We start from the raw sequence: 14,988 nt of genomic DNA, 5'->3' as shown, positions 1-14,988 counted from the left end.
GCGAACTCGTCTCTCTCGTTGTCGCTGTCGTTAAGCTCCGCGTAGTCGTCTTCGTCGAGAGGCTCGTACTCCACTCCCGCCTCGACGGTCGGCTCTCCATCCCACGCCGGCGCATCAGCAGCAGAGTCGCCATCCTCTTCCACTTCATTAGCAAGAACCGCTTCCTCTTGCTCGGTGTCCGGGGGCGGCGGGCCAAGAACGTGGAAGGATAACAGGACGGTGCCGTCCGGCGAGTCGTGGCACAGGTCGAACTCGTCGCTCAGCACCACCTGCGGCACGGCCACGTCGGGCTTCTCCAGTGACAAGGTCCCGATAGTGTGCGTCTCGCGGCCGGCCTCAGCCCAGACCTCCACCGCGTACTGAGCGTAGGCGCTGGACGGGTCGATGTACAGGGAAGCCCAAACGATGCAGATGCGTTGGCCCTCCGGCAGGGTCACACGCACCGACACGCCGCTGCAAAACGGCTCCTCTTCCTCTTCGTCCATTGTCTCCGATTGATCATGCGTCTCTATGGATCCACGAGCAGTGGCAGATCACCACTGAGGCGAGGTCGAGGGGCTGCTGCCCGAGGTGTCCCGGCGGCGGAACGAGCAGGAGGAACGCGCCGGCGCCTGTCGGAGATGGAGACGAGGTGAACCGCGACGGAATCGAGCTGGAAAGAGGTTGCAGATTGGGTACAAAGAGGAGGAGCTCCGTTTTTAAAGAGGAGCTGCCGGGTCCGCCGGCTTCCACGCTTCCTCTTCCGCCACCTAGTCCGAGTCCGAGTCCGAGTCCGAGTCCTGAGTCCGAGTCCGAGTCCGCCGGGCGAACATGGCGCAGGAAGCGGGCGTTCTCGAGCGCCGCCGCACGACCGCCGCCTCGTCTGGAATTTTTTTATTTTTATATTTCGAAGCAAAAAAAATCCAGTTGAGGACACATTTTCAGTTGTGGACGACTCATTTAAAAATATATATATTTTTTTTATTGCTCTCAAAATTCAAAATACTATTGAAATTGTCATAAAAAATTCTGAAAGAATGATGGTGTAGAGGACACTATGCTATAGCTCTCCAAAAATTTACAAACAAAAATATGATTTATACAATGAGAAATAAGAAAGACAAATTTCATTGCACACAGTGTCTTTGTATGATAAAATTTGTCTTTTTTGTTTTTCATTGTATAGGTATTTGTTTGAGTTGAAATTTTTTGGAGAGCTAGATTATAGCATCGTATACATCATACATTGTTTTCATAATTTTGCATTACTATTGTGATAGTGTTTTGAATTTTGAGAGTAATAGAATGATATGTTTTTTATTTATAAATACGGTGTCACCCTTACAACAGGCGACGTCTGGATTTACAATTTTTTTTAAATAGATGCCTATTTTTATAATTTTTTGATTTTAAAAATATAAAAATATAAAAATCCTTCTTGGGAAACCTAATAGCAACCGAGTGGGCTAAATGGGCTGCTCGGTATTGGCTGGAGTAGCCATTAATCCAATCGCTGCCTTTATTTCCTCTCTCTTTTCCTTTCTTTTTCCATAAAAATTCACATTTCAAATTTGACTACAAACTCAAATTCAAATTTTTGGAACCCCTCCAAATTTTCCAGCAATTCTTAATGAAAGATTAAGTTGTGGCACATTGCATGTTGTCATTGAAATATTACATTCCTGATTATAGTATTAAATATTCAATCTATATGTGGAATTATACTTAAACATTTAACTCAAAAACGCATACTATGCCACATTGTACATTGTTGGTAATATATCTAAATTGTTTTAAGTTTCATGTATATTCTAATTTTTAATATGGTATTACCATTAGCAACAATATTTATTGTACCTTAGTAAAAAAAATATTGTTGCCACCACTAATACATCTATATTTACCTTTGCTTATTTTATAGGTTCATATTTTTTTGTTGTATTTTTATTGGAGAATTAATATGTTCTCTTTGTTATTGATGTATTCTTCTTTACTTAGACTCTTTGTCTCCGTCCTAGCTCAAAATTGTTCTTGTATTCGTCACTAGCCAAGGTGGTAAGCGTCGCGGTGAGAAAGGTGAGGGTATGAGACGGGGCTGCCCAAACCCTAGATCGAGGTGGAGGTAACCAATGGGGAGTTGCCGAGTTGAAGAAGGGATGACAAGGCAGTGGCTTGAGGTTGATGCACCTCGGGCTGAGGGCACAAGGGTTTTGTGTAGAATTTCTAGACGTCATGAGGGTCAATGGTGGAACGCAAATCCGTCTACATCTCTGCCCTTCATCACAGATATGACCGCTCTCATTGCAGCGATTTTTTTGCTTTCTATTCATTTTCGTTTCGGAGTTGTTGGAAGATTTCGTTCAATTTTTTTAGGGAAAAGTCCATTTTACTCTCTCAGACTATCGTGTATGTCCGGATAACCCCCTGAACTATTAAATGGTTTGTTTTACTCCCCTAAAGTTTCAATACCGGATCACTTAACCCCTGAAGTGGTTTCCCTAAGCGGTTTTGATGACGTGGATGCCACATCACCTGGTTTTTTGCCATGTGGTGGCCACATCATCATCTTCCTCCTCACTCTCTCTCCTCTGCTGCTTCTTCTCCCGTCCACCTCTGCCCTTGTGCCGCCAATGTCACTGCTAAAGACGTCCGCACGGCCTCGAGCCTCAACATCGCCATCCTACGCCCTGCAGTCATGCGCACTGCCACCGTGCGCGCAGTAGCCCATGCGACCTCCCTTCGTCGTGGCCTTCCTCTGCGCCACCGAGCTGAGCCATCCAACACGCTGTTGGCGTGTCTCACCGCATGTCCTCCCGTGTGACCTCCCTACCGAGCCGCTCGGCCTGCGCTCACGGCTCTCTCTCTCTCTCTCTCTCTCTCTCTCTCTCTCTCTCTCTCTCTCTCTCTCTCTCTCTCTCTCTCTCTCTCTCGGGCTGTCCTCCCCGTCACTGCCACACACTGCTCTCTCTGCCATGCATGCCTCTTTGCCGAGCTCCATTTCCCAACGCCTCTCACTCCCTCCCTCTCATTTCTCCCTCATGGCAGACACAGAGAGCAGCGCACCAAGCTGCCGCCCGTCGAATCCTGACGCGCCACCGCTAAATCCGAAGTGCTGCTACTGAATCTGCGAACCCTGAGCTGCGAGGAGCAAGAGGGAGAGCGCAGAAAGACTCGCCAATGTTTTCCCGAGCTGGATTCAAGTCCGCGACATCTTCTTCCCCGGGGTCGGCCAATCTCTCCACCCCTCACCATCGCGTCATCCGTCTGCTGCTCCTCTCTTGGGTCCATGAATATGGTGAGCACCGAGCATCCTTGCTACACCTTCCACGCACGATGGTTTTGCTCTAGCCTGATGCTGGCGCACATCTCCTTTTGCGTCAAGCGCCACGGTGCCATGGATGGCCATCTTTTGGCCAAGCCGGACAACTGTTTCCTGCTTAGCTGAGTTCCCTGTGAGGTGTTGATGCTGGTGCCACCCTCCCACAACTGGTTGGCATCGCCATTTGCCGGTGGCCAAGAGCACCATCGTGGCAGTGTGCACGTCAGCAGGAGCCTTGTCGCAGTCAAAGATTTTGACTGGGCCCGTTGTCCCCAGCCCGCTCGTGCACCACATCGCTCCTCCGCACCACACCGGCCAACACGCCACCACTGAGCCAACCCAGTTGGCCTCCTTCCTCTCCGGCGCTACTTCCCCTCCTTGTTCTCCCTTCTGCCGTTGTGGACTCCTACGCCGGTCGAGACCACGCTGCGCTGTCATTTCACCATCCCGCGCCATGCACACAGCCCCGTCGTCACGCCGCGCCACTCAGCTGGCCCATCCAAACAATATTCTAATTAATCACCATGAGGATCATTATTCATAATCACAACCTCGATGATTAACCAGAATATCATCCCGGTAGTCTCGGCACGTGTTTTGTGCCTAAGATCGGAACACACGTCTTCCCAACATGTACATCACAACAAAGCTTAAGAAAGAGCGGGTAATTAACATTATATTACAAGTTCTTAAGCATGCAACAAGTTATCACAATTTACAGCAAAAGAGAGCTAGGAGGAGACAAAACCCATCAACTCCTAACCAACAAAAGAACTAAGCAGCGGAAGACTAAAAGCTATACAACAAAATAATATAGAGCCACATGCCCTTAGGCTCCATACCAGAACACTGAGTTCGGAGTAGAATGTGCTACTCCTGCCCGCCACCCTGATCAGCAGGCACAAAGTAGCCAAACACCGCCCCCTCCTCGCCGACCTGTGAACCTGCATCAACTTAAGGGCAGCACCCTCTCGCAAGTCTTACACAATATGGGTATATAATATTCCGACTCCAAGAATTATGTATTGAGATGTTAGCAAGACTAGGCCACAAGATTAAGTAAAACATATGCGGTAAGCAACCTAGACATATATGTGAGCAACTAACTTAACCAATATATATGAAATTACCCTGCAACTACCAACTGATCATATGAAACTGAAACCACATTAGTATCAATATATAACAAGTACCATCTCCACCACCTCCCACATATTCGAATCACAAACCACATATCCTAACCATACAACCGAACCAACCACGAGAACTCTACGACCGGGTGCAAATGAAACAATAGCATGCTCATGACCGAGAGTGCGGCAGTTCAAACTGTTTATACACCCTGCAGGGAGATACTCCTGGACCTACACGACTCGGGGACCATACGGCTTGTGCCACCCGCTAAAGTGCACACAAGGGGGTACCCGTGTTAACCTTTCCCGACTAGCCCCAACCGTGTGCGACATGCAACGCTCGGTGTGGCGGTACCAGAACTACTCCCGGAGCAAATTAGTACCGCTTACAAGCCCGCCTGCTCACACCGTCGTTGTTCAGGCCCCACAAAGCCACAGCTGCGAAGGTATTCGGCTCGCCTTACCATTAGATCGGCATGTGGTGAGTAAGGTAAGTGCTAAAGCCAACTACCCCGACGATCGGCCTTAAACGATGCAAGCAGCCAACGGTGTCCGGGTTCCCTTCCCAAACTACCCCTGGATTTTCCTTGAGGACAGATGACACCCCTAACACCGTCCACATCTCGTCTCATACTCACCACTCGACCAACCAACATCATCGACCCAACATTGTAATCATTGTGAAGGTAATTAACCTACAACTCGCGAACGATGGGACGTTCCACCGCTCGATTTCTACCAATGACCTATGCATTGCTAAGCATCTCGTATTACTTTTAAGTTAGACCTTAGTATGATTAAACCTAGGCTACAAGGATATGGATCAACAATACATCAAGGTAGAGACAATGTAATTCAACATAGGATCTACTCATCAAAACCCAACATTGACTTCCTATACATGCAAACCTATACATAAGCATAATTTATCAATATTTAGACTTCATTCAATACAACCGATAGGGTTCAATATGATACATGCTTGCCTTGATGCACTGGTTCACAAAGGTGCAGCGCCTCGGGATCGACCTCGCTCGCTAGGATCGTTGGTTCGGCGATCTCTAAAAAGATTAATGCGTGCAATGCAATGAGTATGAATGAAGTGCAAATATATGCCACAATATGCATATAATGGATGAAAACATTTTTCATCGATAGAACAAGTCATAAGGAAACTAGCAAAATTGGATTCATCAATTTTGGACTTATGATGAATTAACGGTAAATTAATGAAGCTTTAACCTAATTATTTAATCTCATAAATTTAATTCATTATTTCATAGCTGGGGATATTTTTAATAGGTAGAGTAGGTTATTATGAAACCAACAAAATTTGTTTCATAATTTTTGGAGCTACAGAGAATTTATTATAAATTTTACAAGTTTCAGCAAGCAGTAACTGTGCTGCCCGGGTATGCAACGGTCAGACCGCCGGAAACGTGGTCAGACCGCCCCCATGCAGAGGGTTTTGGCCCCTGGCGGTCTGACTGACCTTGGGGTGACGGTCAGACCGCTGGGAGTCGCCGGGGGCACTTTGGGAGCTCACTGGTGACGATTTTGGTGACATTTAGAGTGCGGACTTGGACCTAGAGTATCACATTGACTTCCTCTACTGCGTAGGACAACATATATATGCCAAAATCGACCAAAACTCGGCTATTGCTTTTAATTCATTAAGAACTCATGAACTTCAAACCCCTAGCTCAAAATCCGAAATCCAACCATCTAAAAGGTGGATTCTTGCCATGGGAGTTTAGGGGACTCACCCAAAGGCCTTTACCGAGGTTGTGGACCACCGATTGAAGGAGGAAACGGAGGGAAAAGCTCGGGAGGCGAAGAAGTCCGGTGTTCTTCACATTTCAACCCTAAACACCAAAAGACACCAAATCCGGCTCAAATCCTTCGGGAAAACAAAAATGAATTGTGGGATGGATAGCTCATGAGCTTGTGATTGCAATGATACCACGTACTCATCTCAAATCCCTCTCTTGAGCTCGAATTTTGGAAGAAAAGAGAGAGGGAGTGAGAGGGAGAGTGAGAGGGGACGGGAGCATGGTGGGGTGGCGTGGGGGAGAGTGAGGAGGAGAGAGAGTGAGCTGCCACTCTAGAGGGAGAGAGAGTGAGCTGCCACTCTAGAGGGAGAGAGAATGGGGTGGTTGGCCCACTCCGGTGGGGCCCACGTGTTAGAGAAAGAGTCCGTTTTAACTACGAATTCAATTCTTTTCTCTCCCGAATTTCTTTCTCTCATCCAATTATTTTTAAACGAAGTGCTCTAGTACGCCAAAATAATTTACCTCAAAATTAATTATGATGCTAATAATGCATGATTAAGCTTAATCACGTAATTATGGAATTTAGGACGTGACAAGTTGCCATGCTTCATGGCAAAGTAAAGAGATGTGTAGAACATACATACTTTACATGGTAGGAAATATCTATATTTTAGATAAAAATGAAAAAAATAGAATTAGGATATTTTGTAAGAAGTGTGTGGAATGTACCACATGGCAATATTCTAAATGTCTTGCACTAAAGGACAAGTATAAATAGGGGTGACCTCCTCCCCACACCAGCACCAACTAGAAATTAGAATAGAGCTCTAAGTCTATATGGTTTCATCATGTACTATTAAAAGGTAACATGTCATAAATGTATCATATACAAAATTTATTTAGGGATTTGTCTATATGTTTGCATTTCAACTGCATTAGTGTTAAACAATTTTAGAATAAGCAAAGTATCATTTACAACATGAGAAATCATCTGCGAAATGTATATGTAGTGTCATTCCACATTACATGGACAAAAGTATATAATCCCACCTTCTATTTTTCTTTAATTAGACTATGTGTCTCTGCCCTAGCTCAAAATTATTCCTAGATCCATCACTATCGACGAGGAGTAGAACAAGTCGATTGCCTCCGATCGATCGGAAGTCTCCGGTGGATCGACGAGTAGTAGAACAAGTCAAGTATCACGCTGATTAGTACGGTTGTGATAATCTTGTGGAGTGGCATGTCGAAATATATAGAGAGACCTCCGTGGATCGATCACATGCTTCGCGAGTAAACCATAGTCGAGACGGACTTCGAATCGAGAGGGAGTAAACCATGCTCGGTTGGATCCCCCATACTCTTTCAGACTCGGGTAAATGGAACCATAGTATTAGATCACGCTTCTGAATCAGTGAAAGCATATTCCAGACATTTGTTCAGTGAAATCCTATTCTACACATATTTGTTTCCCTGCTTATTTTTTTCTGACAACGAATTGCACGCTAAATCCTAAACTAGATTCTCAGTTGTGTAATTGAATTTGCTTAGGTGTTATGGCTATAAAAAACTGTGAAGCGTGTTACCCTTTCAGGCCGTGTTGTGATGTATTTATACACTGGGAAACACCCCTAGACATGGTTGTTACAAACTCTGAGAGACTCGATTTGAACCAGAGATAAAATCTATCTCCAGCTAACTACTCGGTTTAAACTACCGAGACATACAACAACTCTTTCTTTATCTCTACAATTCGACTTTATCTATAATTCAAACTCCAACAATGGCATGCCTTCCCCCATCCTCTCCTTCCCACCTAGATTAGACGTGTTAAAAAGCAATATTTTTCAAGTAAAAATACACCACAAGTACAACAAATTGTGCGGGGTATATCCAAATCATAGATTTTGACAATTGCTCAAATATATCATAAAAGTTGTTTGAATGGTGCACGTGGGTCAAAATTACACATTGTAGTAAAAAAAAAAAGCAAGCGCGTTGGTTGAGATGCCACTGGCCTACGACTAGTATTATTTGACAAAAAAAAAATTCTCTTGTTTGTGTTGGTAAATCTGCATGCGCTCACCTGGTCACCTTCCTTGCCGCCTTACCAAGCCACCGGAAACCATCTATATACATCTGATTTTTTTTCTCATTATCTTCTTATGGATGAATACCAATGTTTTGTTTTTGGGATGTAGAACTGAAAAGATACTTGAAAAAAAATTATGGAGTGGTGCTACAGGAACCTCCTCCCACGGCACCACCGAATGGACGCCACATGTCCGCATGTGAATATCTCAAAGCCAGCGAGCACGAGCTCCTTTCCTATTTTTTATGAACAGCTCGGCTCGCGGGTGGGAACATAAAAGGCTTGGCTCGCTTGACTGCTAGCTTTGAGATCTTGACAAGTGGATACGTGGCCCCATCCGAGTGGTGTTGTAGGAGGAGGTTGCTGAAGCATCGCTCCATAGATTTTTTTTTCCAAATACTCGCCCTTGAACATGCAAGGGATGGAATAGCGGTGGAGAATAAAAAACATTCAGTAATTTACAATCTTGCATCTCGTCAAGAGAGGCTATTGAATTTGAACGTTCCCATTAATTGATCATTATCTACCGTTCTTCTCTTCTTATAGTTTATAAAATTAGGAGTGTTAAACTATAGGTCCATCTAATGTGGACTTTTAACCTAATCTAGGCCTATTGGGGCATAGGTCTTCAAGCCTATTAGTGCTAAAAAATTTAGTCTTATATTACTTATCCATGTAAAAGAGGTCCTTACTAAATGTTTATTAATATAAGAATAAAGGGTTCTCAAGTTGTACACATAATCATCAATAAAATGGAGCGACTACATATGATGTTCTTTAAATTCTTGTTTGACGTACAACAGGAGAATAATTCTCTGCTAAGAAATGAAGGTAAAGGTAATGCTTACAAGTGTACTCCAATAATCGACAGTTTCCCTTTGGACAAACACAGGGATTTTGTTACAATGAACTGCTAGTGAAAGAGAACCAACATAACATGTCCTTATCATCAATCAAATCCAAAGTTTCTCTACATCACTCGATCACTTGTTAATGCTGCAGATTGGTGATGCATCTTGATTATCTCTGACAGCTTGCCCCGGCACAGCGGGCACATCTCGCTCTCCGCCAGCGTCTTCTCCAAGCAGGCGCCATGAAATACGTGCATGCACCCCGGCCACGCCGCCAGGCCGCGCTCGAGCAGCTCCAAGCAAACAGAGCACTCCTCGGCGACCCTCTTCCAGTTCGCCAGCCGCGCGCCGTCTTCGTCTCTGCCCTCCTCGTGCCGCACCGGCTCTGGCAGGTGCAGCTCCTTGCAGACGTGGTAGTACTCGGGCCATGCCTCATGCACCTTGCCCTCCAACGCGCCGAACATGTGCTCCATGCGCTCCGGCGTGTGGTCCTCGCACCGGAGGATGCCCACGTCCACGATCACCTGGAGGCGTGCGGTTCGTGACGGGATGCTGCTAACCATCGCTGGCACTGTCAGCCTTGACCACAGGTCTTGAAGCTGCCGGCGGAAGAGGCGGGGGTAAATCAGCGGGGACAGCGAGGCGCCGGCCCACGCCAGCGAGCTCGCCAGGTCGCCGGCGGCCGGGACGGCAAACCGGAGCCAGTGCAGCTTCGTCCTCCTGCACTCCTCCACGCCTCGTCGTCCGCTCCACGTCCTCGAGAAGCGGGTGTATCGGTACAGCACGAGGATCTCGTTGCCTCCTTGTCCTTCGCCGCCCTCGGCGGCGGCGACCCGCATGAAGCCGGCGGTGTTCTCGACAATGGCGAACCGCGCCGTTCCGAGAAACTCCCCTTCCGGCACGACGCTCCCGGCCGGAGCAGCGACTAGTGGGATGCTGTTCCTCTTGCTGCTCTCCCCTTCCGCTTCGCCGTCCCTGAACTTGCGGGGCCGATCTTCCTCCTCGCCGTCCTCGTCCTCGCCGTTGTCGCTGTCGTAACGCTCCGCGATGTCCTCTTCGCTGAGAAGCTCGTACTCCACCCCCGCCTCCTCGTCGGCCATCTCTTCCTCGCCGTCGTCAAGAACGGCCTCCCCTTCCTCGCCGTCATCAAGAACGGCCTCCTCTTCCTCGCCATCCGAAGGCGGCGGCGGGTCAAGAACGGTGCCGTAGAACCGGACAGTGGCAGCCACGGAGTCGTGCCGCAGGAAGAACGACTCCACGCCGAACACCACCGGCGGCAAGGCCACGATGGGCTCCTCCTCCGACAACGTCCCTATCGCGTACGCCTCGCATCCCTCGGCCTCGGCCCAGACGTTCACCACCCGCTGGCCGCCGGCGGTGGCCGGGTCGACCAGGGACAACCCGGAGAAGCAGAGGCGGTGGCACTCCTGCGAGATCGATCGAGTCTCCGATGGACCGACGTCGAAAAGAATTCCCATGCCGATTGCGTGCAGTGTAGTTGTACGTGGTCGATCTTGCGGAGTGGCTGGCACGGAGGGGATGGAACAAATATATGGAGAGAGCTCCTGGATCGAAAGTGCTTCGTGTGTAAACCATAGTCGGAACCGAGAGCGGATTCAGAGTCGGACTCCACACCAACGTCCAGTGTTGGTCAAAACCACTTTCGGACTCATTTGAACCACTTAACCAAAGTTAAGGGATATAGACCCCTGACGTCGACGTCACGGTGACTTCTTCGCTGATGCATGGGTCAACGACGGCGCACTACAACAGGGATCCTCGTCCAAAGTTAAGCACATCAGAACCCGGCTTCATACTTCAGAGGCCTCTTGAACCGTGCTTGCAGGTTTAAAGACCTTCGAGTATTCGACCCTCTATTTTCGTCCTTCGAGTATTTGATCTGTGATGAAAAGAGAACACCAGTACACAGTACAAGGCGCCATGTCTTGCAGCTTTTTAACAGTGCTGGGACAAGGCATAATCGGCATGAAAGGGCAGGTATAACAGAAACGGATGCTCCTTCTGGTTTTGGAGCTCTGCAGGATACCATCTTCTTCTTCTTCTTCTTCTCTAGATGGCTATAAATTTGGGTCCAACTGCATAGCAACTCCTTCACAACTTAAAGCAGGGTAGCATCTGGATAGCTAGTCTCCATTCTTTCCATTCCCAACTGCTGTAGCAACTAGCAAGCTAGTTGTGAGGTGCAAGTGAGAGTTGGAGGATAACAAACCGATTGATCATCAGATTCTGTAATGGATCGACGATGATCACTGATCAGCTTGTTTTCCTCCAATATCTCACCTTCAGTCGATCGCCTGGTGGCTACAGGCAGCATGAACAGATAAACTACCTATGTGCCATTAGGAATGAGGATTAGAGGGAACTGAACCATCCATGGAAAGAAAAGAAAGGAGGTTCAGTTTCCTCTAATATCTCACCTCGAATGGCCCATTTCAGGAGGTTTTAAGTATATCGCCGAGATGCAGTCTCCCAAACGTGAGAATTGGAGGAAATCAAACTCGAGTCACTCTGTCAGATAGACATAGATATGATCATATGAACTGTGTTGATGTCTAGTTTGTTTTCCTCGAATATCTCACCTTGGCTGAATTGCTTGATCCTGAGTTGTTGACTTGCTGTTAGTGATGCTCCTCTCGCCCTGAACCCAGAGAAATGTAGTGATGCAAGAACCATATTCAGGACCGTGCATGCTGCCTAAAGCTCAAAACATGCTCTGCCCTGCCCTGCCATGCCCTGCCTGCAGCACATAGTTTTCACTGGAATTTTACAAGAAATAGAACGTGTTAACTCTCCAATGAGAAATTCCCTCTTCTTGTCTTCTTGATTAAAGCCAGAACGAATCCCACAAGTGAAATAATACAATACCTAGGTAAAGCTCCTTTCCAGTTCCCCAGCTTTTTTTCTTTTTGAATAGCCAGTTCCCCAGATATAAATTCAAAAAAAAGAGAGAATAAGAAAAGACTAAACAATTTAATCGTCAGTGGAACAAAGCCAAAATTCAAGTGCACCTCCAGGGCCATATAAGACGGGATAACATTGTTAAATCATTGTTCATTGAGCTTTACATGACGTTCTTGGGTAAAGTCAAATGAGGTTTGTATAATTTGTGGTCAGCAAAATAACAACATTCTAGTCCTCCAATTACTGAACTGCTGGAGCCTCGAGCTACAATTGTGCGATGTGCCTGTACCATCCAAGCAACTATTGTCTATAGGACGTGAACAAAATCATAAATTTGCCAGAACTAGTCATGAATGATAGAAAAAAGAAAAGGCCTACAACTTGCCATAGCAATGGCGATATAAGATAACTAACACGAATACATAATACACAAGCTTGTACACTCTGGTGACATGGCAACTTTGTGGATTTCTATGTCAGATCGCCCTAGAAGAGTCCAGGTCAGAAATGACAGACTTGTCATCTGGTGCTTCATCAGAGCTACTGGTCCCAGAACACTCATCAGAAGAACAATCACTTGATGTTTGTTCCTGATGACCATTCTCTTTCTTTACTGACGCACAATCTGAGACAATACTTGAAGGGAATGACTTTTGCGTATGATCTTGTAAGCTTCCATCATAATCCTTTCCCCTCCAAACAATAATTTGTTCCTTGTCAAAAGAGACAAGAATGCAAGGAACAAGGTCCTGCACCAAAATAAGAGGGTGGTTAGTATATCCTACTATAAATCATCTTCAAATCACATATGCAATTTTAATATCAACCCATACGATAAACTCACTCTGAGCTTGACTCCAATCTTCCGATAATCACTTTTTGGCAATCCCTTACAATCTACTCGAACCAACTCGTCAGTCAGAAAGGCATCACGAACCATTGGCACAAGACTAGCATAATATCCGTTCTTTGCTGTGAAATAGGATGATTTGTTAGTCATGCATTTACCATGCATATACCTAAGCAGAAAAGGGGGTACATGATTACCAAGCTTCGTCAAAACAGGAACATGTAGGCCCTTCTTCCTCATTTGCTTTGTCTCCTCGACTGTCAGCCCTTCTATTGTTGTTTTGATTAGCCTCGGGTAGATAGGTTCAGCTGGCTTCCATAACATCAACGGAATTGAAGGTCTTTTCTTTGGATTATAATGCCTACCCCTGTACAGTATCAACTGACCACCATGCCTGTGGATGATAAGGCCACCAGTCTTATCCTGGAAAAGAAGTAACAGTACTCAGGTAATCAGGTTTCTACATGAAAATCAATGCTAACATGAGTGACATCAAAATATGATCTCCTAAAATGTTAGTCAATATACTTCATATAGTCTGCAACTGAAGTAAGAGGGCTTTTTTTTTCTTGGAGACTAGAGACATGTAGCTACCTCAAGTTAGTGATGCAAGTGGGTACCCAATTCCCAATCGGTAGTTCTAGGTCACTACTTTAGTTCATTTGCATCCCTACTTGGCATGGTGGAAGTGTATCTTTAGTTCAACTGAGTGAGTTATGGGTCGACCCAATGACTAAAAATGCAAAACTTGCATCCTACCTCAAGTTGATGGCACACATTTTGCATATCAACCGTCGGCACACCAAGGCATTTTACCCTGACCACCTCGCAGCTCTTCCAGTTATTGTGAATGTCATTTAGCATGTTGTGAGTAAGCCCATCTCTCCCTACAACAAATCAACCAAATGAATCAACATCATTCATCACGCCAATTTGGAATGTACCCAAAAATTGGCAAATTCACCACTGTTCTTGCTCCAGCAAAATAAACCAAATCCTACCAAGGTTGATCTGCCGCTTGGTGCGGTTCTTCTGGCACTTCTCGACCAGGAAGGCGCGCTCGGCGGGGGTGAGCGGCTCGCCGAGCACGCGCTCGCGCTCGCGCCGGCGGGCTTCCTCCAGCCCCCTCTCGGCGTCGGGGAGGGGGTCCTCGGCGGCGACGTCGCGGAGCGTGGCGTCGACGGCGGGAGCGCAGAGGCCCGTCCAGGGTCGGTCGAGGCGGTCGGGGCCGAACGGGGAGTACTTGGGCTCCCGGAGCCCGATGGGCTTGGAGCCCGGGGTGCTCTCGGTGTAGCTGAAGCGGAAGTCGAAGGGAAGGTCCGAGCGCGCGGGCGGGCGCCCACCGCGGTCTAGCGAGGACGGCGGGCGGTAGGGCGGCTTCTTGGCCCGGCGCTTCTTGGCGGCGGCGGCGTCGGGGGATTCTCGCGGGGCGTGGGTGAGGGAGGCCGGGGGCACGAAGCCGTAGCGGTCTAGGAGGCGGGAGAGGTAGCGGTACGGCGGGCGGAGAGGTGCGTCGGCGCGGCGGAGGAGGAGGCCCGGGAGGACCATGGGGCGGCTCACTGGCTATGGCTGTGCCGGGAGACAACGGCCAGCGGCCGGCGGCGGCGGGGCAGAAGGGGCAGAACCCTCTCCTGCTTGCGGGGTTTTGGGGAGGAAAAATCCCGGCCGTACAACGGAAGACAAGGAACGGTTCGATTCGAATGTTGAAGCTTCGATTCAAATTCCAAAATGATCCAAATTCGAATGTTGGAGGCTGCAAATATAGTCGCTTTAGCATATATACCACTCGATGTCTCGCAAACATATCAAATGAGACAATGAAGAACGCTCTTCATGGATTCGTGGTCAGATTTCAGAGCAAGAGAGAAAAATTGAAACGCCCGATATTTCAGAGTGGCATTTTAAGTCGTATTCACCGATGGCATTTTAGCTAGCGGCAACCACAGGAGTGGCAAAATCCCAAATTTCCCTGATAATTCAGGGAAGATCACATGCCTCCTATCTCCATCGACCGAAATAATCGTCACCATCACAACGTTTTAGGCCAGAATGACTCGATCACTATGCTGA

General features: G+C 47.3%; 2 protein-coding genes across 2 annotated transcripts; both read right to left on the bottom strand.

The window, feature by feature from the left end:
* Positions 1-9,265: 9,265 nt before the first annotated feature.
* Positions 9,266-10,624, bottom strand: LOC133894999 (uncharacterized). Its single transcript, XM_062335219.1, has one exon. The coding sequence runs from the start codon at positions 10,622-10,624 to the stop codon at positions 9,266-9,268; it is 1,359 nt and encodes a 452-aa protein (XP_062191203.1).
* Positions 10,625-12,182: 1,558 nt separating this feature from the next.
* Positions 12,183-14,672, bottom strand: LOC133896436 (CRS2-associated factor 1, mitochondrial). The gene is made up of 5 exons (XM_062337044.1): positions 13,920-14,672; positions 13,678-13,805; positions 13,116-13,341; positions 12,913-13,040; positions 12,183-12,817 (listed from the first exon to the last, which is right to left on the bottom strand). Exons 1-5 carry the CDS (start codon positions 14,464-14,466, stop codon positions 12,545-12,547), a joined length of 1,302 nt encoding a protein of 433 aa, XP_062193028.1. The 5' UTR covers positions 14,467-14,672; the 3' UTR covers positions 12,183-12,544.
* Between the last annotated feature and the right edge of the window lie 316 nt (positions 14,673-14,988).

This window comes from Phragmites australis, chromosome 16, assembly GCF_958298935.1.
Source record: "Phragmites australis chromosome 16, lpPhrAust1.1, whole genome shotgun sequence".
Lineage (NCBI taxonomy): Eukaryota > Viridiplantae > Streptophyta > Magnoliopsida > Poales > Poaceae > Phragmites > Phragmites australis.
This window is presented reverse-complemented; position numbering and strand designations above follow the sequence as displayed.

Excerpts from the sequence above, each read along its gene's own strand:
- LOC133894999 (XM_062335219.1), bottom strand. The coding sequence starts at position 10,624 with ATGGGAATTCTTTTCGACGTCGGTCCATCGGAGACTCGATCGATCTCG.
- LOC133896436 (XM_062337044.1), bottom strand. The coding sequence starts at position 14,466 with ATGGTCCTCCCGGGCCTCCTCCTCCGCCGCGCCGACGCACCTCTCCGC. Across the intron at positions 13,342-13,677 it reads ATGTGTGCCATCAACTTGAG|GATAAGACTGGTGGCCTTAT; the intron begins GTAGGATGCAAG and ends CTTCTTTTCCAG. Across the intron at positions 12,818-12,912 it reads AGATTGGAGTCAAGCTCAGA|GACCTTGTTCCTTGCATTCT; the intron begins GTGAGTTTATCG and ends ATTTTGGTGCAG.